The 27,719-nt window shown below is 36.3% G+C and overlaps 1 protein-coding gene across 3 annotated transcripts in view; it reads left to right on the forward strand.

The window, feature by feature from the left end:
* Positions 1-27,719, forward strand: part of ADGRL3 (adhesion G protein-coupled receptor L3) — an 864,166-nt gene that overhangs the window by 520,959 nt on the left and 315,488 nt on the right. For all 3 annotated transcript variants that reach the window (XM_027089631.1, XM_027089632.1, XM_027089633.1), the window contains 2 exons: positions 19,888-19,902; positions 22,062-22,862. In XM_027089631.1, coding sequence (XP_026945432.1) covers positions 19,888-19,902; positions 22,062-22,862 — 816 coding nt within the window. The remainder of the gene's footprint in view (positions 1-19,887; positions 19,903-22,061; positions 22,863-27,719) is intronic.

Below are 27,719 nucleotides of genomic sequence, written 5' to 3' on the forward strand. Positions count from 1 at the left end.
GCATCTAAACACCTGAAATTTATTCAGATGAATTGGTATTAGCATCTTAACTTTATCAAATGCCAAAATCTAAATAAGTAAGGATCTTAAATCTACTTTCAAGAGATTCAATTGACATGTATATGAGATATATATATAGATATATATATAGATATATATAATTTTAAAAAGGCCAGTCACAATACTTAAATGGTATATATCTTAAAGATATTATTCTAAGTATTCAGCTATACCAGATGGACTAGCAGGATTTTCTGTACATTCAATCTTTTTTTTTTCAGCATTAATTAATTATTTTTACATCTTTATTAGAGTATAATTGCTTTACAATGGTATGTTAGTTTCTGCTTTATAACAAAGTGAATGAGTTATACATATACATATGTTCCCAGCTCTTCCGTCTTGCGTCTCCCTCCCTCCCACCCTCCCTATCCCACCCCTCCAGGCAGTCACAAAGCACCGAGCTGATCTCCTGGTGCTATGCGGCTGCTTCCCACTAGCTATCTGCCTTACATTTGGGAGTGTATATATATCCATGCCTCTCTCTTGCTTTGTCACAGCTTACCCTTCCCCCTCCCCATATCCTCAAGTCCATTCTCTAGTAGGTCTGTGTCTTTATTCCTGTCGTACCCCTAGGTTCTTCATGACATTTTTTTTTCTTAAATTCCATATATATGTGTTAGCATACAGTATTTGTCTTTCTCCTTCTGACTTACTTCACTCTTTATGACAGACTCTAGGTCTATCCACCTCATTAAAAATAGCTCAATTTCGTTTCTTTTTATGGCTGAGTAATATTCCATTGTATGTATGTGCCACATCTTCTTTATCCATTCATCCGATGATGGACACTTAGGTTGTTTCCCTATCTGGGCTATTGTAAATAGAGCTGCAATGAACATTTTGGTACATGACTCTTTTTGAATTAAGGTTTTCTCCGGGTATATGCCTAGTAGTGGGATTGCTGGGTCATATGGTAGTTCTATTTGTAGTTTTTTAAGGAACCTGCAATACTGTTCTCCATAGTGGCTGTACCAGTTCACATTCCCACCAGCAGTGCAAGAGTGTTCCCTTTACTCCACACCCTCTCCAGCATTTATTGTTGCTAGATTTTTTGATGATGGCCATTCTGACTGGTGTGAGATGATATCTCATTGTACTTTTGATTTGCATTTCTCTAATTAATGATGTTGAGAACTCTTTCATGTGTTTGTTGGCAGTCTGTATATCTTCTTTGGAGAAATGTCTATTTAGGTCTTCTGCCCATTTTTGGATTGGGTTCTTTGTTTTTTTCTTATTGAGCTGCATGTGCTGCTTGTAAATTTTGGAGATGAATCCCTTGTCAGATGCTTCATTTGCAAATATTTTCTCCCATTCTGAGGGTATCTTTTGGTCTTGTTTATGGTTTCCTTTGTTGTGCAAAACCTTTGAAGTTTCATTAGGTCCCATTTGTTTATTTTTGTTTTTATTTCCATTTCTCTAGGAGGTGGGTCAGAAAGGATCTTGCTGTGATTTATGTCATAGAGTGTTCTGCCCATGTTTTCCTCTAAGAGTTTGATAGTTTCTGGCCTTACATTTAGGTCTTTAATCCATTTTGAGCTTATTTTTGTGTATGGTGTTAGGGAGTGTTCTAATCTCATACTTTTACATGTAGCTGTCCAGTTTTCCCAGCACCACTTATTGAAGAAGCTGTCCTTTCTCCACTGTACATTCCTGCCTCCTTTATCAAAGATAAGGTGACTATATGTGTGTGGGTTTATCTCTGTGATTTCTATTCTGTTCCATTGATCTATATTTCTGTTTTTGTGCCAGTACCATACTGTCTTGATTACTGTAGCTTTGTAGTATAGCCTGAAGTCAGGAAGCCTGATTCCTCCAGCTCTGTTTTTTCTTTCTCAAGATTGCTTTGGCTATTCACAGTCTTTTGTGTTTCCATACAAATTGTGAATTTTTTTGTTCTAGTTCTGTGAAAAATGCCAGTGGTAGTTTGATAGGGATTGCATTGAATCTGTAGATTGCTTTGGGTAGTAGAGTCATTTTCACAATGTTGATTCTTCCCATCCAAGAACATGGTATATCTCTCCATCTATTTGTATCATCTTTAATTTCTTTCATCAGTGTCTTATAATTTTCTGCATACAGGTCTTTTGTCTCCTTAGGTAGGTTTATTCCTAGATATTTTATTCTTTTTGTTGCAGTGATAAATGGGAGTGTTTTCTTGATTTCACTTTCAGATTTTTCATTATTGGTGTATAGGAGTGCACAAGATTTCTGTGCATTAATTTTGTATCCTGCTATTTACCAAATTCATTGATTAGCTCTAGTAGTTTTCTGGTAGCATCTTTAGGATTCTCTATGTATAGTATCATGTCATCTGCAAACAATGACAGCTTTACTGCTTCTTCCCCGATTTGGGTTCCTTTTATTTCCTTTTCTTCTCTGATTGCTATTGCTAAAACTTCCAAAATTATGTTGAATAAGAGTGGTGAGAGTGGGAAACCTTGTCTTGTTCCTGATCTTAGTGGAAATGCTTTCAGTTTTTCACCGTTGAGGATGATGTTGGCTGTGGATTTGTCATATATGGCCTTTATTATGTTGAGGAAAGTTCCCTCTATGCCTACTTACTGCAGAGTTTTTATCATAAATGGGTGTTGAATTTTTGTCAAAAGCTTGCTCTGCATCTATTGAGATGATCATATGGTTTTTCTCCTTCAATTTGTTAATATGGTTAATCACATTGATGGATTTGCGCATATTGAAGAATCCTTGCATTCCTGGAATAAAGCCCACTTGATCGTGGTGTATGTTCCTTTTAATGTGCTGTTGGATTCTGTTTGCTAGTATTTTGTTGAGGATTTTTGCATCTATGTTAATCAGTGATATTGGCCTGTAGTTTTCTTTTTTTGTGACATCCTTGTCTGGTTTTGGTATCAAGGTGATGGTGACCTCGTAGAATGAGTTTGTGAGTGTTCCTCCCTCTGCTATATTTTGGAAGAGTTTGAGAAGGATAGATGTTAGCTCGTCTCTAAATGTTTGATAGAATTCGCCTGTGAAGCCATCTGGTCCTGGGCTTTTGTTTGTTGGAAGATTTTTAATCACAGTTTCAATTTCAGTGCTTGTGATTGGTCTGTTCATATTTTCTATTTCTTCCTGGTTCAGTCTTGGCAGGTTGTGCATTTCTAAGAATGTGTCCATTTCTTCCAGGTTGTCCATTTTATTGGCATAGAGTTTCTTGTAGTAATCTCTCATGATTTTTTTTTCCTTGCGATACGCGGGCCTCTCACTGTTGTGGTCTTCCCGGTGTGGAGCACAGGCTCTGGACGTGCAGGCGCAGCGGCCATAGCTCATGGGCCTAGCTGCTCTGCGGTATGTGGGACTTTCCAGGACCGGGGAACAAACACATGTTGCCTGCATAGGCAGGTGGACTCTCAACCACTGCGCCACCAGGGAAGCCCCTCATGATCTTTTGTATTTCTGCAGTGTCAGTTGTTACTTCTCCTTTTCCATTTCTAATTCTATTGAGTTGAGTCTTCTCCGTTTTTTTCTTGATGAGTCTGGCTAATGGTTTATTAATTTTGTTTATCTTCTCAAAGAACCAGCTTTTAGTTTTATTGATCTTTGCTATCATTTCCTTCATTTCTTTTTCATTTATTTATGATCTGAGTTTTATGATTTCTTTCCTTCCACTAACTTTGGGTTTTTTTGTTCTTCTTTCTCTAATTGCTCTAGGTGCAAGGTTAGGTTGTTTATTCGAGATGTTTCCTGTTTCTTAAGGTAGGATTGTATTGCTATAAACTTCCCTCTTAGAACTGCTTTCCTACATCCCATAGGTTTTGGGTTGTCATGTCTCCATTGTCATTTCTTTCTAGGTATTTTTTTATTTCCTCTTTGATTTCTTCAGTGATCACTTCCTTATTAAGTAGTTTATTGTTTAGCCTCCATGTGTTTGTATTTTTTACAGAGCTTTTCCTGTAATTGATATCTAGTCTCATAGCATTGTGTTTGGAAAAGATACTTGATACAATTTCAATTTTCTTAAATTTACTGAGGCTTGATTTTTGATCCAAGATATGATCTATCCTGGAGAATGTTCCATGAGCACTTGAGAAAAGTGTGTATTCTGTTGTTTTTGGATGGAATGTCCTATAAATATCAATTAAGTCCATCTTGTTTAATGTATCATTTAAAGCTTGTGTTTCCTTATTTATTTTCATTTTGGATGATCTGTCCAATGGTGAAAGTGGGGTGTTAGAGTCCCCTACTGTGAATGTGTTACTGTCGATTTCCCCTTTTATGGCTGTTAGTATTTGCCTTATGTATTGAGGTGCTCCTATGTTGGGTACATAAATATTTACAATTGTTATATCTTCTTCTTGGATTGATCCCTTGATCATTATGTAGTGTCCTTCTTTGTGTCTTCTAATATTCTTTATTTTAAGGTCTATTTTTTCTGATATGAGAATTGCTACTCCAGCTTTCTTTTGATTTCCATTTGCATGGAATATCTTTTTCCATCCCCTTACTTTCAGTCTGTATGTGTCTCTAGGTCTGAAGTGGGTCTCTTGTAGACAGCAAATATATGGGTCTTGTTTTTTTATCCATTCAGCCAATCTGTGTTTTTTGTGGGAGCATTTAGTCCATTTACATTTAAGGTAGTTATCGATACCTATGTTCCTATTATCATTTTCTTAATTGTTTTGTGTTCGTTATTGTAGGTCTTTTCCTTCTCTTGTGTTTCTTGCCTAGAGAAGTTCCTTTAGCATTTGTTGTAAAGCTGGTTTGGTGGTGCTGAACTCTCTCAGCTTTTGCTTGCCTGTAAATGTTTTAATTTCTCCATCAAATTTGAATGAGATCCTTGCTGGGTAGAGTAATCTTGGTTGCAGGTTTTTCTCCTTCATCACTTTAAATATGTCCTGCCAGTCCCTTCTGGCTTGCAGAGTTTCTGCTGAAAGATCAGCTGTTAACCTTATGGGGATTCCCTTGTGTGTTATTTTTCCCTTGCTGCTTTTAATATGTTTTCTTTGTATTTAATGTTTGACAGTTTGATTAATATGTTTCTTGGCATATTTCTCATTGGATTTATCCTGTATGGGACTCTCTGTGCTTCCTGGACTTGATTAACTATTTCCTTTCCCATATTAGGGAAGTTTTCAACTATAATCTCTTCAAATATTTTCTCAATCCCTTTCTTTTTCTCTTCTTCTTCTGGAACCCCTATAATTCAAATGTTGGTGTGTTTAATGTTGTCCCAGAGGTCTCTGAGACTGTCCTCAGTTCTTTTCATTCTTTTTTCTTTATTCTGCTCTGCAGTCATTATTTCCACTACTTTATCTTCCAGGTCACTTATCCGTTCTTCTGCCTCAGTAATTCTGCTATTGATCCCATCTAGAGTATTTTTAATTTCATTTATTCTGTTGTTCATCATTGTTTGTTTCATCTTTCGTTCTTCTAGGTCCTTGTTAAATGTTTCTTACATTTTGTCTGTTCTATTTCCAAGATTTTGGATCATCTTTACTGTCATTCTGAGTTCTTTTTCAGGTAGACTGCCTATTTCCTCTTCATTTGTTAGGTCTGGTGGGTTTTTATCTTGCTGTTTCATCTGCTGTGTGTTTCTGTGTCTTCTCATTTTGCTTAGCTTACTGTGTTTGGGGTCTCCTTTTTGCAGGCTGCAGGTTCATAGTTCTCGTTGTTTTTGGTGTCTGTCCCCAGTGGCTAAGGTTGGTTCAGTGGGTTGTGTAGGCTTCCTGGTTGAGGGAACTAGTGCCTGTGTTCTGGTGGATGGGGCTGGATCTTGTCTGTCTGGTGGGCAGGTCCACGTCTGGTGGTGTGTTTTGGGGTGTCTGTAGGCTTATGATTTTAGGCAGCCTCTCTGCTAATGGGTGGGGTTGTGTTCCTGTTTTGCTAGTTGTTTGGCATAGGGTGTCCAGCATTGTAGCTTGCTGGCCGTTGAGTGAAGCTGGGTGCTTGTGTTGAGATGGAGATCTCTGGGAAATTTTCTCCTTTTGATATTATGTGGAGCTTGGAGGTCTTTTGTGGACCAGTGTCCTGAAGTTGGCTCTCCCACCTCAGAGGCACAGCACTGACTCCTGGCTGCAGCACCAAGAGCCTTTCATCCACATGGCTCAGAATAAAAGGGAGAAAAAGTAGAAAGAAAGAATTAGCAGAAGTAGAAAGAAAGAAAGAAAGAAAGGGGGGGGGATGGAGGAAGGAAGGAAAGAGAAAAAGAAAGAAGATAAAGTAAGATAAAATATAATAAAGTTATTAAAATAAAAAATTATTAAGAAAAAAAATTTTTTAAATGGACTGATAGAACCCTAGGACAAATGGTGGAAGTAAAGCTATGCAGACAAAATCTCACACAGAAGCATACACATACACACTCACAAAAAGAGGAAAAGGGGAAAAAATCATAAATCTTGCTCTCAAAGTCCACCTCCTCAGTTTGGGATGATACGTTGTCTATTCATATATTCCACAGATGCAGCGTACCACAGATGCAGTGGGAACTTTAATCCGCTGCTTCTGAGGCTGCTAGGAGAGATTTCCCTGTCTCTTCTTTGTTCTCACAGCTCCCAGGGACTCAGCTTTGGATTTGGCCCCGCCTCTGTGTGTAGGTCACCGGAGGGCGTCTGTTGTTAGCTCAAACAGGACGGGGTTAAAAGAGCAGCTGCTTTGGGGGCTCTGGCTGACTCACGCCGGGGGGAGGGAGGGGCACAGAGTGCGGGGCGGGCCTGCGGCGGCAGAGGCCTCTGTGACGTCGCACCAGCCTGAGGCGCGCCGTGCGTTCTCGCGGGGAAGTTGTCCTTGGATCCCAGGACCCTGGCAGTGGCGGGCTGCACAGGCTCCCCGGAAGGTGGGTGTGGATAGTGACCTGTGCTCGCACACAGGCTTCTTGGTGGCGGCAGCAGCAGCCTTAGTGTCTCATGACTGTCTCTGGGGTCCGTGCTTTAGCCGCGGCTCGCTCCCGTCTCTGGAGCTCGTTTAAGCAGCGCTCTTAATCCCTTCTCCTCGCGCACCAGGAAACAATGAGGGAAGAAAAAGTCTCTTGCCTCTTCGGTAGGTCCAGACTTTGCCCCGGACTCCCTCCCGGCTAGCCATGGTGCACTAGCCCCCTGCAGGCTGTGTTCAGGCCGCGAACCCCAGTCCTCTCCCTGCGCTCCGACCGAAGCCCGAGCCTCAGCTCCCGGCCCCGCCTGCCCCGGCAGGTGAGCAGAGAAGCCTCTTGGGCTGGTGAGTGCTGGTCGGCACCGATCCTCTGTGCGGGAATCTCTCCGCTTTTCTCTCCTCACCCCTGTGGCTGCGCTCTCCTCCGTGGCTCCGAAGCTTCCCCCCTCCGCCACCCACAGTCTCCGCTCACGAAGGGGCTTCCTAGTGTGTAGAAACCTTTCCTCCTTCACAGCTCCCTCCTACTGGTACAGGTCCCGTCCCTATCCTTTTGTCTCTGTTTATTCTTTTGCCCTACCCAGGTACGTGGGGAGTTTCTTGCCTTTGGGGAGGTCTCAGGTCTTCTGCCAGCGTTCAGTAGGTGTTCTGTAGGAGTTGTTCCACATGTAGATGTATTTCTGGTGTATCTGTGCGGAGGAAGGTGATCTTCACATCTTACTCTTCCGCCATCTTCCCCTCGTCCCGCCATCTTCCCCTCGTCCCGCTCAGCATTAATTTCTCAATCTTATTTAAGACAGTAAATCTTATAATAAGACAGTTAAAAAAAAGAAAAAGAAAAAGAAAACAACTACAGTTGGATATTCTCATAGGAAGGTGAGGTGAAAATATGTAGCAGCGGTTCAAAAGCTTAAGCAGTGGCACCTAAATTTGGCTGCACATTAGAATCATGTGAAGCACTTTTTCTATGATATTTTTCGTGTATATTTTCTAATAATGAATTCTGAGATTAATTTTGTTTTTTTGTTTATAGTTCCAAAAATCATATTTATATTATTATCTATGCTATTACTGAATACAAAATATTTTCTGCTCTTTGGCTAGTGAATCTAGTTCAGGTTGGTTGGGATATTTGGAAGAGTTCTACAAAGTACCCTAGCACGTAGTAGCTCCTCAGATTCCTAAGCTATTCTTCAAAATGTTGTTTTGTTTTTTTCCTTACTGAATGTCACTGTGGGTTTTGTTGTCCCTTTCTCTTGCACCAAGTGATGATAAAAATTTTCAGTTCCAAGAATAATTCACAAGATCTTAAGAGCTCTGGTGAAGACTGAAAGAATAATGTTTAGTCAAAAGTAAAGTAACTTGACTTCTTTCAGCTTCTGGTTTTTCTCATCAATAAAATTAGGATAGCCATTTCTGCCCTCACAATGCATAAAGTTGTTAAGTGTCTCAAAATATTCACATTACTTAATAATTTGTTTTTAATACTATTGAAACCATAATTCAGGGCTTCCCTGGTGCCGCAGTGGTTGAGAGTCCGCCCGCTGATGTAGGGAACACGGGTTCGTGCCCCAGTCCGGGAAGATCCCACATGCCGTGGAGCGGCTGTGCCCGTGAGCCATGGCCGCTGAGCCTGCGCGTCTGGAGCCTGTGCTCCGCAACAGGAGAGGCCATAACAGTGCGAGGCCCACGCACGGCAAAAAAAAAAAAAAACATAATTCAAAAATTAAGCTGATTTGGGGCTATTATATTAATTCTCTGGCTTCATTTTTCTAATTTGTAAAATACTGGCTGGGACTAAATACCTAAAAAGAACTTTCAGCCCTGGAACCCTGGGAACATTAATTATAAGGTATTTACTATCTGGGACTTTATTTAGATTCATTTTGAGTGTTTTATTTTTTTAGATATGCAGAGCTGGATCCATAGAACCTAGTAATAGGCATTAGTGAAAACTATATTTCTCAAGAGCAAATGGATAACATTTTCCACAAGAAATTTGATGGTAGTCAAACTGTTATGCTTTGTGTTTCTAACTTCAGCTTCTCTTAACAATTCCCCTTTCTCTGCCTTTCACTTCTATTCTTGTCTTTTTTTTTTTTGCGGTACGCAGGCCTCTCACTGTTGTGGCCTCTCCGGTTGCAGAGCACAGGTTCCGGACACGCAGGCTCAGCGTCTATGGCTCACAGGCCTAGCCGCTCCGCGGCATGTGGGATCTTCCCAGACCAGGGCACGAACCCGTGTCCCCTGCATCGGCAGGCGGACTCTCAACCACTGTGCCACCAGGGAAGCCCTCTTGTCTATTTTTAATCTTTTTATACTAGCTCCTTTGAAAGCATTTAAAAGGAACTTACTGGTGGTAAACTGAATACCAGTTATTGGTAAACTGAAAATCACCACTTATTATAAGCTTCCCTAAGGCAGAGATCAGTTCCTCCCTTGTAACATATTCATAATAGTACCAGCAAATCCAGTTTCTTTGAGGATTAAAGAAAATGATCTACTGGATGACTATTCACAGAGTATATGTTCAGTAACTGTTAGGTATTATGATTGTTATTAGTTATCTCTATATTCACAGCTCTGAGGGCCTCTCACATAAAAAATGCAGTCAGCGGATCTAATATATAAATATGCATATATAGTCTAGTACTCTCTGAGGGGACTCTGCCTTTGTTTTTTATTTAGCAAGTCTAAATGCCACATGGTTTTTACATAGTGGTGACAAATCATGACAAGGGTACATCTTAGATGAACCAAATATGTTGTTGACTTTAACTGTTACCAATAATAACTTTGAAAATTACTATTTTCACTAGAAGCTATTACCAATAGATTCACAAAGGAGTCAACTAATAGCACCATTTTCTTTTAAATGGCTAAATTAACAGTTTGAAAGATTTTACAGATACATCAATGGAATGGAAAGTTAATACAAAATAAAAGGCAGTCTCATTTTCTGCAGCATCTATAGATATTGTATTTAAGTGCTTAAATTATAATGGGACTAGTGAAAGCATTTTATGAATTATTGACATTTTCAGTCTACACACTCCAGGATGAAATTCATTAGGAGGTGATAATTTTGGAAACACATTATGTAAAGCCATTGTAATACAAGGTGCTTGAGCGGCACTTTTCTTCACTGATGCATGGGTATCATTTGAAAAACATAATTTAGAAGCTGAGCTGCAGAGATTACCCTTGTCTTTCATTAAATAAAGGATTAGCACTTTGTTTACTGAAAGAGACAGATGTCTGTCAGAATTTTTGATATGTAATATACCAAAAAATTAATGAACTTCATAGATCTTTTTATTTCTGTTTATTGAAGTGCTTCTGTATTTTCTTGGTGGATGTGAAATGGAAGAAGAGAGAATTTTCTCTGCTTCAGAATAATAATTAACAGGACATGAGGTATTCAGAACTGGTTTGTTTCTGGTGATAAGAAATATCTCGTTTCCTTGACCAAGAAATGAGGAACCCATTTTTTCTATTATTTTATCTTCTCTGGAGATATGGATTGCATCACCATTCTCAGGCTTGATAGCACTGAAAAGTATGACATTCAGTTCCTTTCTTTGAAAATACCACAGCGCAATTCATCATTGCATGGAGGCGTAAGAAATATTAATTGAGCTCTTTCTGTGTGCTGGGCATTGAAGATGCAGTGATGAATAAGATCAAAACTTGGATTTGAATTCCAGCTCTGCTACTTACTAACAAAATATCCATGCATCTTTGTGCCTGTTTTGTCATTTGAAAACTTAAGATAATGAGAATATCTACCTCATAATGTTGTTGTGAGATGATTAAATTAGTATCATATGCAATATGTGGCATGTGGTACATACTTAATTATTGTTAGTTTTTATAACAGACACAGTGCCTGAGCTTAGGGAGTTTCCATTTATGTTATTTATCTCCTCTAAAGTACACTCCTGCTTGGATTTGGTGACAGAAAGGAAACGGAGAGCAAGAATGCAACGAACTGTGTTTCATTGAGTTTACATGTTGTGAGAACCAGTGTATGATATTAGACAAATGATAGGACTCTGCCACCTACCAGTGTTGACCTCGGTCAAATCCTTTTGAGTTTCAGTTGACTTATCTCTGATATGGTAGTAACTAGCACCACATCACAGTGTTGTTTAAAGAATTAAAGCAAGTGATTCATATGAAAACATTTTGTTTACTTAGTACTATACTGATATAAAATATTACTGTGAACTTTTGGTTATCCACTTACAGATGATTTTGTTTGTAGGTAATGCACTGGCAAATTTTCATCAAAGACTGATTTGCTTATTACTTACTTAGTTTGGCTTTCTGCCATCTCCTTAACTGCCCAGCTGGCCTGTGATAAGTGTACCCAAATGTATTTTCATAGTCTAAGCCAAATGTAACCAAGAAAATAATTCTGTTCAAAATACTACTACATGGTCTTCCCTGGTGGCGCAGTGGTTGGGGGTCCACCTACCGATGCAGGGGACGCCGGTTCGTGTCCCGGTCCGGGAGGATCCCGCGTGCCGCGAAGCGGCTGGGCCCATGAGCCATGGCCGCTGAGCCTGCGCGTCCGGAGCGCAACGGGCGAGGCCACAGCAGTGAGAGGCCTGCGTACCGCAAAAACAAAAACAAAACTACTACATTTCAATGATGAAAATATTTGTTTATAAATTATTTAATATTTCATTACTATCCTATGCTACTCATAAGTATCTTTTTATTTATATATTACGGAGATCCAGAGGCATCATTGTATTATAACATTCTACTCATTTGGAACCTTTATATCATAGATAGAAAATGTGTTGTATGACTTGCAGTTTAAAAGAAAAGAAATTTTAAGCTACATTAGAATTAGAGACAATTTCATAGTTCTTAGTTATAGCAATTTAGTTCTAACAATTTTTGGCGTGCAACAATTTTATTTCTCTGTAATTTGCAATACAACTTAAAAAAAACTTGGCAATGCATGCATATGCTCTCTCATCTATACCTTTTCTAATTAAGGAACACAATTCAAAAGTATTGCATATGGTACAAATATGGACAGAGCTAATATAGAACTAATAACATCTTATTTTTCTAAACAATAACATGACTATATCTATTTTATGAACTGTTGGGGAATGAAGGGAAAATTTACTCTTCTTTTTTTTCCCTGTTTCTTCCTTTTATACAGAATACAATTACGCTTGGTCTGAATTTGTCATTTACTCTAACCACAGGATATATAGCTTGAGATGTTAAGGAGGACAAAGGACAACAAGGAAATCACTTTAAGGAAATACATAAATATATTTATGGAGGTTGAATGGACAATGAAAATAGTTTGGGAGTTAAAAGTGAAGAGAGGAAAGGAGAGAAACTAGTTCCAAGGAAATTTGGACATGAACAACGACAGCTATAATGTGGAATTCAGGATATTGGACCAGGGTAAAGACAAGAGGTCCTAAAGAAGGCCTAGCAGAGTTGTCATACAATTCATTTATTTATGATCTCATAACAGAGAGGAGTAAAGGGAGTATTTTCCACTTGTGGTTTTAGATTGTCACAGGCTGTTTTATAGCAACAAATTTTTCTTGCCAATATAACCCTCGGAACCATTCATATACTTTTTCCTCTTTGTCTTTTTTTTTTTTTTTTTTTTTTTGCTCTGGTTTTACATTTAATGAGTTGAAGAAACAAACTGCTTATAAATTTTACTTTCCTCCCCATGCATTAAAATATTGAAAGACATCATGCAGATATGCATTGCACGTATGAGTCTATATAACAAGTCCAGATTCTCTTTTGCCACGTTTTTCTTTTTACTACATGCTTAAAATATCGAGAAGCAGAATTAATCACCTCTGTGGATTTTGTATTAATTCAATAGCTGTTCATCAAGTATGTATTATGTGCCAGGCATTGTGAACTTGTGAAGGATACAGTGGTAAGCATGTTTTCTGTATGCAGGCAGTTTGTTTGCATGTTTTTTGTTTATTTTTTCAGGTGAGGGAAGCTTCTAGCATCAGAGTTAGATAATGGGCAATGACTGGCCAATCCTAAATGTTACTAAGCTTTTCAGTGACGAATCATGTTTGCCTTGCCAGTTTTTGTTATGGGAGTTTGATTTGTGTGTACTTACTTCAACTAAAATTATAGGATATTTTACTTTAGTCTTGAAACTAGCAAATAAATGATGAATGGGCTACAGCCAGTCACGACATAGGCAAGACCATAATAATTTTCTCCGAAGTACAACTGCCTAATAAATCTTCATTTTTGAGTCACCTGCAGTACCAGAGGCACACTTTACTTATGCTACAGTTGCTGCCAATTTCTTCACATTAGACCAGGACCAGAGAATTAAAAGTTAAATTTTACCTAATGACAATTTAGAAAAAAAGAGGTAAAAGTTGTTGGAAAAATAAAAATGTCCATTGAATTGTAAAATAGTATTTATAGACTATAATAAATACCTTATCAATACTTTTTACCATATATGCCATCTTCCTCATTAAATATTTCTTGGAGAGAGAAATACTAATCACCAAGAAGCTAGGGCAATTGCAATCTAAGTTGAAGAATTTTATGTGGAATAAGACTAAAGTTGTGTGAGTGTACATTTTATGTTGTAGAATATAAATACCTTCATATATAATTCAAAGGATATATATTTAGAGGTATTTCAAATAATGAAATTAGTTCTAGAAATCCCTTTATAGGCTAGTGCTTGAAAAATGTCAACTTTAGTGTAAGATTCCACTCCAAACTTCCAACTTCATTGTAAAATGGGCCTCAAGTCCAAACTTTTGAGACTATTGATTAAAAAAATTTTTGCACTTTTGAAATCACATTAAATTCATTATTTTAATGGGTATTAGTATAATCTTTTATGATACCTTTTTTAACAGTTGGCTTTTGATTAAATAATTTTTTAACATCTTTACTGGAGTATAATTTAATTGCTTTACAATGGTGTGTTAGTTTCTGCTTTATAACAAAGTGAATCAGTTATACATATACATATATCCCCATATCTCTACCCTCTTGTGTCTCCCTCCCTCCCACCCTCCCTATCCCACCCCTCCAGGCGGTCACAAAGCACCGAGCTGATCTCCTGGTGCTGTGCAGCTGCTTACCACTAGCTATCTATTTTATATTTGGTAGTGTACATATATCCATAACACTCTCTCACTTCGTCCCAGCTTACTCTTCCTCCTCCCTGTGTCCGCAAGTCCATTCTGTACATCTGCGTCTTTATTCCTGTCCTGCCCCTAGGTTCTTCAGAACCTTTTTTTTTAGATTCCATATATATGTGTTAGCATATGGTATTTGTTTTTCTCTTTCTCACTTACTTCACTCTGTATGATAGAATCTAGGTCCATCCACCTCACTACAAATAACTCAATTTCGTTTCTTTTTATGGCTGAATAATATTCCATTGTATGTATGTGCCTAACCTTCATTATCCATTCATTTGTCGATGGACACATAGGTTGCTTCCATGTCCTGGTATTGTAAATAGAGCTTCAATGAACATTGTGGTACATGACTCGTTTTGAATGATGGTTTTCTCAGGGTATATGCCCAGTAGTGGGAATGCTGGGTCGTATGGTAGTTCTATTTTTAGTTTTCTCAGGAACCTCCATACTGTTCTCCATAGTGGCTGTATCAATTTACATTCCCACCAACAGTGCAGGAGGGTTCCCTTTTCTCCACACCCTCTCCAGCATTTATTGTTTGTAGATTTTTTGATGATGGCCATTGTGACCAGTGTGAGGCGATATCTTACTGTAGTTTTGATTTGCATTTCTCTAATGATTAGTGATGTTAAGCATTCTTTCATGTGTTTGTTGGCAATCTGTATATCTTCTTTGGAGAAATGTCTATTTAGATCTGCTGCCCATTTATGGATTGGGTTGTTTGTTTTTTTGATACTGAGCTGCATGAGCTGCTTGTAGATTTTGGAGATTAATCCTTTATCAGTTGCTTCATTTGCAAATATTTTCTCCCATTTTGAGGGTTGTCTTTTCGTTTTGTTTATGGTTTCCTTTGCTGTGCATAAGATTTTAAGTTTCATTAGGTCCCATTGTTTATTTTTGTTTTTGTTTCCATTTCTCTAGGAGGTGGATCAAAAAGGATCTTGCTGTGATTTATGTCATAGAGTGTTTTGCCTATGTTTTCCTCTAAGAGTTTTATAGTGTCTGGCCTAACAATTAGATCTTTATTCCATTTTGAGTTTATTTTTTGTGCATGGTGTTAGGGAGTGTTCTCATTTCATTCTTTTAGATGTACCTGTCCAGTTTTCCCAGCACCACTTATTGAAGAGGGTGTCTCTTCTCCATTGTATATTCTTACCTCCTTTATCAAAGATAAGGTGACCATATGTGCGTGGGTTTATCTCTGGGCTTTCCGTCCTGTTCAATTAATCTATATTTTTATTTTTGTTCCAGTACCATACTTACTTGATTACTGTAGCTTTGTAGTTTAGTCTGAAGTCAGGGAGGCTGATTCCTCCAGCTCTCTTTTGCTTTGTCAAGATTGCTTTGGCTATTCAGGGTGATTTATGTTTCCATACAAATTGTGCAATTTTTTGTTCTAGTTCTGAGAAAACTGCCAGTGGTAGTTTGATAGAGATTGCATTGAATCTGTAGGTTGCTTTAAGTAGTATAGTCATTTTCACAATGTTAATTCTTCCAATCCAAGAACATAGTATATCTCTCCATCTATTTGTATCATCTTTAATTTCTTTCATCAGTGTCTTATAGATTTCTGCATACAGGTTATTGTCTCCTTAGGTAAGTTTATTGCTAGGTATTTTATTCTTTTTGTTGCAATGGTAAATGGGAGTGTTTTCTTAATTTCACTTTCAGATTTTTCATCATTAGTGTATAGGAATGCAAGAGATTTCTGTGCATTAATTTTGTATCTTGCTACTTTAGCAAATTCATTGATTAGCTCTAGTAGTTTTCTGGTAGCATCTTTAGGATTCTCTATATATAGGATCATGTCATCTGCAAACAGTGACAGCTTTACTTCTTCTTTTCCGTTTTGGATTCTTTTTATTTCTTTCTCTTCTCTGATTGCTGTGGCTAAAACTTCCAAAACTATGTTGAATAATAGTGGTGAGAGTGGGCAACCCTGGTTTTTTCCTGATCTTAGAGGAAATGGTTTCAATTTTTCACCATTGAGGATGATATTGGCTGTGGGTTTGCCATATACGGCCTTTATTATGTTGAGGTAAGTTGCCTCTAAGTCTACTTTCTGAAGGGTTTTTATCATAAATGGATGTTGAATTTTGTCAGAAGCTTTTTCTGCATCTATTGAGATGATCATATGGTTTTTCTCCTTCAATTTGTTAATATGGTGTATCACATTGATTGATTTGCATATACTGAAGAATCCTTGCATTCCTGGGATAAACCCCATTTGATCATGGTGTACGATCCTTTTAATGTGCTGTTGGATTCTGTTTGCTAGCATTTTGTTGAGGATATTTGCATCTATGTTCATCAGTGATATTGACCTGTAGTTTTCTTTCTTTGTGACATCTCTCTCTGGTTTTGGTATCAGGGTGATGGTGACCTCTTAGAATGAGTTTGGGAGTGCTCCTTCCTTTGCTATATTTTGAAAGAGTTTGAGAGGATAGCTGTTAGCTCTTCTCTAAATATTTGATAGAATTCACCTGTGAAGCCATCTGCTCCTGGGGTTTTGTCTGTTGGAAGATTTTTAATCACAGTTTCTATTTTAGTGCTTGTGGTTGGTCTGTTCATATTTTCTGTTTCTTCCTGGTTCAGTCTCAGAAGGTTGTGCATTTCTAAGAATGTGTCCATTTCTTCCAGGTTGTCCATTTTATTGGCATAGAGTTGCTTGTAGTAATCTCTCATGATCCTTTGTATTTCTGCACTGTCAGTTGTTATTCTCCTTTTTCATTTCTAACTCTATTGATTTGAGTCTTCTCCCTTTTTTTCTTGATGAGTCTGGCTAATGGTTTATCAATTTTGTTTACCTTCTCAAAGAACCAGCTTTTAGTTTTATTGATCTTTGCTATCATTTCCTTCATTTCTTTTTCATTTATTTCTGATCTGATCTCTATGATGTTTGTCCTTCTGCTAACTGCTAACTTTGTTTTTTTTTTTTTTTTCGTTCTCTAATTTCTTTAGGTGTAACGTTTGATTGTTTATTTGAGATGTTTCTTGTTTCTTGAGTTAGAATTTTATTGCTGTAAACTTCCTTCTCAGACCTGCTTTTGCTGCATCCCGTAAGTTTTGGGTCGTTGTGTTTTCACTGTCATTTGTTTCTAGGTATATTTTGATTTCCTCTTTGATTTCTTCAGTGATCTCTTGGTTATTAAGTAGTGAATTGCTTAGCCTCCATGTGTTTATATATTTTACAGATTTTTTTCCTATAATTGATATCTAGTCTCATAATGTTGTGGTCAGAAAAGATACTTGATACGATTTCAATTTTATTAAATTTACCAAGGCTTGATATGTTACCCAAGATATGATCTATCCTGGAGAATGTTCCATGAGCACTTGCGAAGAAAGTGTATTGGTTGCTTTTGGATGGAATGTCGTATAAATGTCAATTAAGTCCATCTTGTTTAATGTATCATTAAAAGCTTGTGTTTCCTATTTATTTTCATTTTGGATGATCTGTCCATTGGTGAAAGTGGGGTTTTAAAGTCCCCTACTATGATTGTGTTACTGTTGATTTCCCCTTTTATAGATGTTAATATTTGCCTTATGTATTGGGGTGCTCCTATGTTGGGAACATAAATATTTACTATTTTTATATCTTCTTCTTGGATTGATCCCTTGATCATTATGGAGTGTCCTTCTTTGTCTCTTCTAATAGTCTTTATTTTAAAGTCTACTTGTCTGATATGAGGATTGCCACTCCAGCTTTCTTTTGATTTTCTTTGGCATGTAATATCTTTTTCCATCTCCTCACTTTCAGTCTGTCTGTGTCCCTAGGTCTGAACTGGGTCTCTTGTAGTCAGCATATATATGGGTCTTGTTTTATATCCATTCAGCCAGTCTGTGTCTTTTAGTTGGAGCATTTAATCCATTTATACTTAAGGTAATTATCTATATGTTTGTTCCTATTACCATTTTCTTAATTGTTTTGGGTTTGTTGTTGTAGGTCTTTTCCTTCTCTTGTGTTTCCTGCCTAGAGAAGTTCCTTTAGCATTTGTTGTAAAGCTGGTTTGCTGGTGCTGAATTGTCTTAGCTTTTGCTTTGTAAATGTTTTAGTTTCTTCGTCGAATGTGAATGAGATCCTTGCTGGGTAGAGTAATCTTGGTTGTAGGTTTTTCCCTTTCATCACTCTAAATATGTCCTGTGATCTCCACGGCTTCCTCTTCCGCCATCTTGAAGCTCTTCTGATTAAATAATTTTTAAGGTGCTTAGTTATTGTTCTTCTAGTTGTCAGTCTGAACTCAGGTTTGTTAGTAATCTAGCCATAGCATGAAGTGCATCTCTTAGGTAAAGCTTTTAACTGACCTATAATGAGGCATACAGTCCAGTGAACACTACAGTTACTTGATAAAGATCCATAATTGAAGATGATGATAAATTTTAACAGTATAAGTATCATAGAGCTCTTAAGAGTCCTAGAAATATTGCTAAAAATAAGATTTGTAAATTAATGAGATAAGGAATCTTAAAAAGAGAACCCCATTTACAACTTCCTAAGCATAACTTTTCATATATTCCATTTTTGTCTTCTAACACGTGTGATACTGAGCTTTCAAAAAAAGTCAGTGGAGAGAAATGAGTGTGATTTTGCCAACAATTGAAGACATGAGCTTAGGTCAATGCACAAAAATCTCACCTAAAAGTAACTATCCAAAATGGTATTTCTCCCTTGTTTTAAAAATTTCCTGTAGTTTTATTTATTGTGCATAGTAGCTCAATTTATCCCTTCCACTGAAATTATCTTAGATTTGTATCACTTGAAATCTGTGATTTTTTTTCAAAGTTTGTATTATGAACCCATTCTTTCCTGACTTTTTTCCCATTGATTCTTTTTTTTTTTTTTCTTGTTGTGATCTAGGCAAATTGTCTCCAATGAGACAAATGTTTATAAGATAAAGAAGATGCTGCTTGATGAGTTTCATGAATATGTTATAATTTCCCTGAATTTTCCCTGACTTGTATTAGTCAATATCTTAAAATAATAATGGAATCTAATTTGAAAGATACATAACCATAACATGTTTGAGGATACCAATCTATTCTTTTAAGAGTTTGTTGAAAGGCTCACTTAGGAATTTCAGAAAAGCCCAGGGCAGGTGGCTTATTATTTATATCAACCTTCAGATACAGATTTTTCTGAAAGACGATATTTTTCCACAATAATATAAAATATTGTTGAGTGTGAGGAATAGAACTTTCTTCAATAAAGATTCTAAATATGTTTATTCAGAATGAGATCATTCCCTGTTAATGTGTCACCCCATGAAGTACATTTCTCATAATACTGACAACTTATAGAAAATATTAGGCCTTAGGAAATGAATTACAGAGTAGTTTCTTCTGAAGACATCAATTTTTGAGATGGGTAAAAAGCAAGACTATTATGTTAAATAGTGATATAAACTATAATATTTAATAAATGAGACTATCCCAGCTATCTGAAAGGTTTCTATGTATAGTTACCAACCTGTCTTTCACATGGAAAATATTTGTGTTATTATTATGAATATTGTATTCCCTATGTCTATAATTTGGAATGGTATGTTTACTCAGTCTTAGCTTGATTAACTTTTGCCTTATTTTTTCCAAGTTTGTACTGTATTTTTAAGCTTATAATGTGATTGTTTCTTAAAAATAATTTTATAGAGGAATGGGTTTTTTAAAAAAACATAATGTTCAATAAAGCAAGTATGAGTGAAATAAATTATTTACTTTCAGTTTGGAAGAGGTGAATAAAAAGTGCTTGGCCAATATCGTACCATTAATCTATTCTCTTTTCTCCTCTCTCTCTTTACTTCTCTCTCTCCAATAGAAGTGGAACAAAAAGGTAATTAAATACCTTTCATAAATTATATACTATTTATAGGCTAAGTTATTTAACAGTTTAACATCTAGTTAAAATAATTTTGTTATTAATTCTTATCTATTTTATGAAAATTTATTTACTACTTCTGCTGCTCAACTTCACTTTAGTCTGTTGTACTGACCAGTGCTGGTTTGATTTTTTTAATCCTAAAACAGTTTAATAGTGTAAAATTTTCAACCGTGCATTCTATTCCTCTTTATTTAAGCAGATAGAAAAACGGTAGATGGTTTTGGATAGTAACTGCTTTAGATTTGTTTTTATTTCTATACTAGATAATTTTCCATAGCTCTGGTGTGGTTCCCCTGTTCCTTTAATTTTTAACTATTAGGGGAAAAGGGGAGGTGGTTTTCTAAAATATCTTAAAATAAATTGCTTTAGTAACCAAGGGCTGATTATTAACCAGCATAAAGTTTATATACAATTTTGACAATAATACCTACCAATCGTTTATAATTATAGACATCATATTAGAATCCTGAGAAATTCTTCTAATAATCAATTTTATTGTCGACTATAATTTGATGATGGCCCTCTATCCTTGCTATGGAAGATTTTGATAGTTAACTTTTCCCCTAAACTTTTCATTTTTCCAAAATTAAAACTTTGGGCATTTTAATAATGTACTTTCCTTTTTAATAATCTGTAAACCCTAGCTGAGTTTCATCTTAGATTATTTTCCATTGGATGTAGGTTTATAGTTGTTGTTAAAGAGCTAATCACTAATATCAAGAGAATAATACTTTAATCATTAAAATATGGGTCAACATCCAAATTTCTTGTGATTTCCTAATTTCTCCTCCCAATACACTTCTAATCATTTCAAACATAACAGTGGACTACATGATTATTTTTCAATGTGTTTTCTCTGCAAAAATATTGGAGCACTGTTTCCCATAACAGGTTCAGCAGAACATTACACCCCATCAGGCTCTGTAGAAAGGGTTCCATGATCAAATTAGTTTGTGAAATTTTCTCACCCTCCCCACTTCCATCTTGGAGATTCACTAATGTACCTCAGCTATTAGAATCCTGGTATTATGTTTCATATGATATTTCTTAAGCACAGATGGCTAGGGATCCCTGTTTTTTTTCTGTGTAATATGTGGCTAAACCACTTAAAACAGGTGCTTCAATGACCTCCCTTTGGGAAACATTGCTTTTTAGCCCCTTCATTACAGATGAATCGGCCAAGTTGTTTTTTTTTTTTTTTTTTTTTTTACCACCACTCATATGATGTGCTACTGAATCATACTAAAAATCAACTGAATCAGATAATTCCTGCCCATTTTCAGTCTGAAGTATGAGCAGCAAAATATTGTAGCAAGTAATCTTGTTTTTTAATGTTCTTCTCATGTAACAGTAAAAGGTACATGTTTTTAAGTTCCAATACTACTGTATTTAACAGGACATTTTTAACTGATTAAAATCTAGATCTTGGGTTCTTCTCTGTAACCTTTCACCTTTTCTTCTTTCCTTATTCCTTCTTTCCTTTCTTTTTCTGCCTTTCTCTTTTTCCTTCCAGTATCCATCCATCACTCATTTTTAATTGTGTGGGTTGCATGCTCTGTGTGTGCTACAGCAGCTTTAAGAGCTTTTTACCTAGAAGGCTCAGTGGCCTGTATTACAGGGCTTTTCTTTTCCCTTATTATTATATTTTAATTACTATTGTATTTCCATATGCTTCTTAATAAGTATAGAATAGTTCACAGCATCAGAATGAAAACAATATCTTTAAAAATTCCAATTAATATATATAAAACCATCACATATAAAAATTTATATTTGTTATATGTCTATAGAATACATAGACATAAGTCACAATTATATATGTAGCATATCCAAAATTATTGTAAGACACTTGCAAAGGTAAAGAGCAAAGGAAAGCACAGCCACTCTTTAAAAGGCCAAAGTTTTTCAGCAAATGAAATCAAAATGATTATGAACAAATGTCAAAATTAATGTGGACGACTACTTTATGTTCTCAGAAGAATACAGCAAAATAATTAAGTGGTGGTGGGTATTTCTTGTTAGAGTTGAATTCCATTTGGTGAAAAATAAGAATATATGACAAAATATTAAAATTAATACATTTATTATTTTGACTCTTTCCCTTCCAACAGTTTTTCTTTGTCCTGGACTACTAAAAGGAGTATACCAGAGTGAACATTTGTTTGAGTCCGACCACCAATCTGGGGCATGGTGCAAAGACCCTCTGCAGGCTTCTGACAAGATTTATTATATGCCCTGGACCCCCTACAGAACTGATACCCTGACTGAGTACTCATCCAAGGATGACTTCATTGCTGGAAGGCCAACTACAACCTACAAGCTCCCTCACAGGGTGGATGGCACAGGATTTGTAGTGTATGACGGAGCTTTGTTCTTCAATAAAGAGCGCACCAGGAACATAGTAAAGTTTGATTTGCGGACTAGGATAAAGAGTGGAGAGGCTATCATAGCAAATGCCAATTACCATGATACCTCCCCTTACCGTTGGGGAGGCAAATCTGACATAGACCTTGCAGTGGATGAGAATGGGCTATGGGTAATCTATGCAACAGAACAAAACAATGGTAAAATTGTCATTAGTCAGTTGAACCCTTACACCCTGCGGATTGAAGGGACATGGGATACTGCATATGATAAAAGGTCAGCTTCCAACGCATTTATGATATGTGGGATTCTGTATGTGGTCAAATCTGTATATGAGGATGATGACAATGAGGCCACAGGGAATAAGATTGACTACATTTACAACACCGACCAAAGTAAGGATAGTTTGGTGGATGTACCCTTTCCCAATTCATACCAGTACATAGCAGCTGTGGATTACAATCCCAGGGACAACCTTCTTTATGTATGGAATAACTATCACGTCGTGAAATATTCTTTGGATTTTGGACCTCTGGATAGTAGATCAGGTAAGTTTGACTTTTGATGGTACTTTAAGGGGCAATATTTACAACTTGCTCTTAGTAAGTTGATTGTATATTTTGATTAGACATCCTTTTGTGGTCTTCTGGCCTGTGCATTGAAAGTTATTCATTGTCTTTTCAGCTAAAAAAATTGTTGCTGTTAATCACTTTCAACTTTAAAAAAATATAGGCATAAGAAACTGACTCTTCCTCCTCTGTGCAGCTAGTCTCCAACCTTCAGCCCTTATTTGAAGGGCATTTTCATTATCAGCTAGTTAGTTCTTTGTGTAGTGAAGTACACAAAACCTTTGCAAAAATAGAATGCCATCCCGTCTAATTAATTGTGACATGCCCTGCGAAGTGCTCTCTACTTGGAAAATGTCGAAGGGTTGGCTTGATATAATTCTTCAGGAGGCCTGCACCAATATATTCAACTCACCAAGAGCATCATATATGACCACCCCTACTGGGAATATTGTCGGTTTGACTGTACATATGTCTGAGTGTATCTAATTAATACATACAGAAAAATGTTCATAACTGATACAGACAAAAAAATAGATCTCAATTTTATAAGAAACAGCAGTGCAAAACTCAGCTTTGAAAAAAAGGAGACAAGCTTTAATTCCCATTCTTTAAAATTGTATTTTTCCTCTCTAGGACATACTGTTTACTTTTAATATTATTTAAAGACAGTCATAAATTGCTTTATCTTTTACATTTCTATTTGCAAAAATGAGCAGAATTATCTTAGTCTAGAAGTTAAATTATTTTAACTAGCAATAATATTGTTCCTCCTGATAAAGTATAATGGAAAAGTAAGATATAGGTGTCCGAATTTTGATAGTAACATAGCAATTCATAGTTTAATTTTTTTCTTCTAGTGCTTACATGTTAATATTTCTTATTTTCTGCATTGCTTTTACCTTGCTTTTACTAGCATGTCATTCTGCTTACTAACTTACTTCACTATATACATATCTTCTTATACAATTAGATTCTAAGTGCCATAGAGCCAGTAATCTTGCCTTACCCATCTTTTTATTATTTTTCATCTGACCATTATTTCTGCCTTCTTAGACACTAGTGTCATATATGACATATAGAAAATAAAGGCTCAATAATTCTTTGTTGAATGAATGAATGGATGAATGAATGAATGCCTTTCCACTTCTCACTGTGATAGAATGTCAAATTGGGTGGCATTTTCTCTAATCCCTGTAAGAGTGACAGCAATTCTTTCCATGGCCAGCAATGCTGATATTATGTTGAATTGCTTTGTGTGGAAGGAGAAGCCTAATATACAACAGCAGCAAAAGCAACTTCTCCTTACTAAGTTCTCAAAAATCTCGTAGACCTGGCTAACCTCTGTACAGGTAAGGTTTCTCAATCCAACACATCCTTCAATTAAAAACCTAAGCAAATCATCTGGAATATTCTGGGAAGACAGTTCTTTCAGATCTGTGATGTTCTTAAATCAAAATTCATATTTTGGCAGTGAAAACTCTTGACGAGTGGTTCTTAGCCTTTTTTGACTTTTAATTGTAACTGGAGTAATTTCTAATTGCCTCCAAAGAAATAATATATAATAACTCACCATCTTTTAATGTTCGTGAATAAGGAGCAGTAACGTATATTCATTTTATTTATTGGAAAGATCATGCATTATTTTTGTTTAGAATAATAGATAGGTTAAAATTAATTAACATTCCAGGTTTTGATTTGATGGACTGAGGCAAATTCTTAGCTTAGTGTTTATAAATTATCCTTAAAGAAAATGATGATACCATAGCCTCATGTATTTAGAGACTTGCCAAAAAATATTTCTAACGTACATTAATAAAATTATGTGTGTATCCATATATATGATATCATTGTAATTGTGGACATAGGAAAATTATACCACTCATTTAATTTGTTTGTTTGATTATGGGAGTTAAATTATCAGCCACCTTGCCCACTTGTACTAGTGCTCCTATTTGTTAGAAGCATGTTTTTAAAGTGACAAACACTGAGAAATGATAAAGTTCAGCTTCTGAAACAAATTCCTAACTTAAGCCAGGAGATTCAGTTTTCACTCTTTTTAAATGACACTGAAGCTCTCTAATGTTTTGCAAAGAGTGAGATTTCAGCTGTATTAAATTTGTATATATAATCACAAGAAAAATTATCAATTTTCATGCATGAATGCTCAAATTAAAAAGCTAGTACTTTGGTGTGGACTTAGCAGTTTAGAGGTAGAAAGAATAAGTGTAGAATAATAATAAGTGTACATTTTATGCATGAATATGAGAATTTCAGTTAGCATTAATGGAGGCTGTTCACCTTATTCTACACAAAGTTTCAACTGAGTGTTTTTCTTTAGTATAAATTACATTGACATTTTTCAAAGAAATTTCCTTTAATGAATTCTTATTACGGATCTTCTTATGTGTCTATGTATGGAAACCAACTTAACTATAAATGCGTTAGGGTCAAAAAGACTAATTCTGACTAATTCTAAGTCCATAGATCTGCAGTATATTTTCTGTTGCCATCTGTTGGAAGCAAGCTGAGTATTTTTGCTCTGATTTCAACTGAGCTCTAATCATTGAAAAGTCACACTTTTGAAGTTTTTATGTAATGGGGTATCTGTGTTTTACTTCTACTGAATATTACTATTCTGTAAATTAAAAGATCTGGGTGTTAGAAGTTGAGACAAATATGTTCTCTGAGATGTATAAAAATCCTCAGGTGAAGCATCCTTGGAGGTGGCATACTGCTTCTGAACATGGATCTGGGAGCCTGAAGGACTTGTGTTTTAATTCTGCCTCAGGTGCTTGTTTGACTATAGGCAGGCTACTGAGCCTCTTGGTCTTAGTTTCCTCAACTATAAAATGGAAAAAAAAAATACCTATCTCGGAAATTATTGTTATGATATATGTAATAGGCATAGCAAAATTAACATAAAATCTACATGCCAACCCTACAAGGACCATTATTATCCATATCATCTGATTGAGGGGCTTAAGGCACTACAGCTCATATAATTTATTTAAAAATTACTCAGCTACTAAAATTCAGCCCAACTTGAGATTCATGCTCCCTTCCATGACACTAGTAGTGGAAAGTATGCCTACTGAAGCTATGTGTCTGGATGCATTCACTTGACAGAAGTGATCTCAGTATCCCCATGTGTCAGACACTCTGCAGATGCAAATCTAATTTGTAGTTCTCATGATTAGATAACTACCATAGATCTGCACTCCAAACAATTACCTCTATTTTTCAACGGTGAAATCATACTGTGTCAAGATTTGTTGAATAATTTAAGAAATAAATAAATGAATTTTATATATATATATATATATATATATATATATATATATATATGAAACCTTCTTTTTCAGCATATTATGGGAATGGGAGTATTAGTCCTAACATTTGTTTTATTAAGATTACATGTATGCTTCTCAGGTAGTCCTCTTCACAGTTTACCATGCAATCCTATGATCTGGAAGTGTTATGTCACCCCATTTATTCCCCACACACCACCCACACCTACTTCTTCTCTTCACTCAGATTGTAGCGATACTTGGTAACCTAAAGGAAGTTAGGTCTGTTAAAAAGTGCCAAAGCACTTTAACACCTAATGCACTTTCTTCCAGAAGAAGTAATTAGAGAAATTAGTCAGTATTTACAATGGGAAAGAAAATGAACAACTGTTCAATGAATTTTATTTTCGGAACCTATTCTCAAATTTTTTGGTTAATGAATTACAGGAATTTTTTCAACTTAGAGAAAATAGAAAGTGTATTCAAGTGAATAAGTGTGTTCCTTTGAAAATACATTTTGTGTGCAGAACAGGTGATTGATTTGGTTTTGGACACCAGTATCAAAAATGCCTGTAAGCATTAGCACCTGAGGATAAAGTAAATATGAAAGTGCTATTTTTTTTTTTCTGAGCAGAGAACTAGCAAATCTAGAATTTTTCTTAAATGTACTTTTATTTATTATTTTTTTTTGCGGTGTGCGGGCCTCTCACTGCTGTGGCCTCTCCCGTTGCAGAGCACAGGCTCCAGATGCACAGGCTCAGCGGCCATGGCTCACGGGCCCAGCCGCTCCGCGGCATGTGGGATCTTCCCGGACCGGGGCACGAACCCACGTCCCCTGCATCGGCAGGCGGACTCTCAACCACTGCGCCACCAGGGAAGCCCTCAAATGTACTTTTAACTGAGCCTTTTTCCTGTCCTATAAAATATGATAAAACTATACATTCATCATTGCTTCCAATTGGCTATCTTTTGTAAGATACACATTAAAAACCTCCAAACAATACTTAGCTATTTCACAAGTTATTTGAGTGATTCTCATGTCAGCATCATAATGCTAAAATTCTACCTGATATCCTGATATATCCGGTGTGAGGGAATTAAATAGTTGCTTTACTTGCCTTTAGTTAACTGGTGTTGAATGACTTTCACTCTTGAGTTCTTTCTGCTAAAGCACCTTGTGCTGAGTTCATTATTCATTGATAAAATAGGAGATGTGAGGTATTTTCTTTGACTCTTCCATTTTGTTTCTAAAGTGTCCACTGAATAATCCAAACATTCCTTGTCAAATATACAAATATTTTCCACTATTTCCTACTGAAGGAAAAAGTAGTAGGCTCAGGTTGATAATAAGAATAGACAGAGAAGCCCAGAGCCAAAATTTTTCTGAATTTAGTGTGTCTAACAGATCTAAAAATCTGTTGGTTGAGGTTTAGTGAAACACATCAAGCAGTCAGTATGAACCACAAATGATAAGGACATGTAGCTACTGTCTAGTGCCTACTCTTCTGCTTCCCAAATACAATCCACATTTTCTTGAAAGCCATTTGAG

The sequence above is a fragment of the Aethalodelphis obliquidens genome, unplaced genomic scaffold (genome assembly GCF_003676395.1).
Source record: "Aethalodelphis obliquidens isolate GAN/ISIS:26980383/991018 unplaced genomic scaffold, ASM367639v1 scaffold67, whole genome shotgun sequence".
Lineage (NCBI taxonomy): Eukaryota > Metazoa > Chordata > Mammalia > Artiodactyla > Delphinidae > Aethalodelphis > Aethalodelphis obliquidens.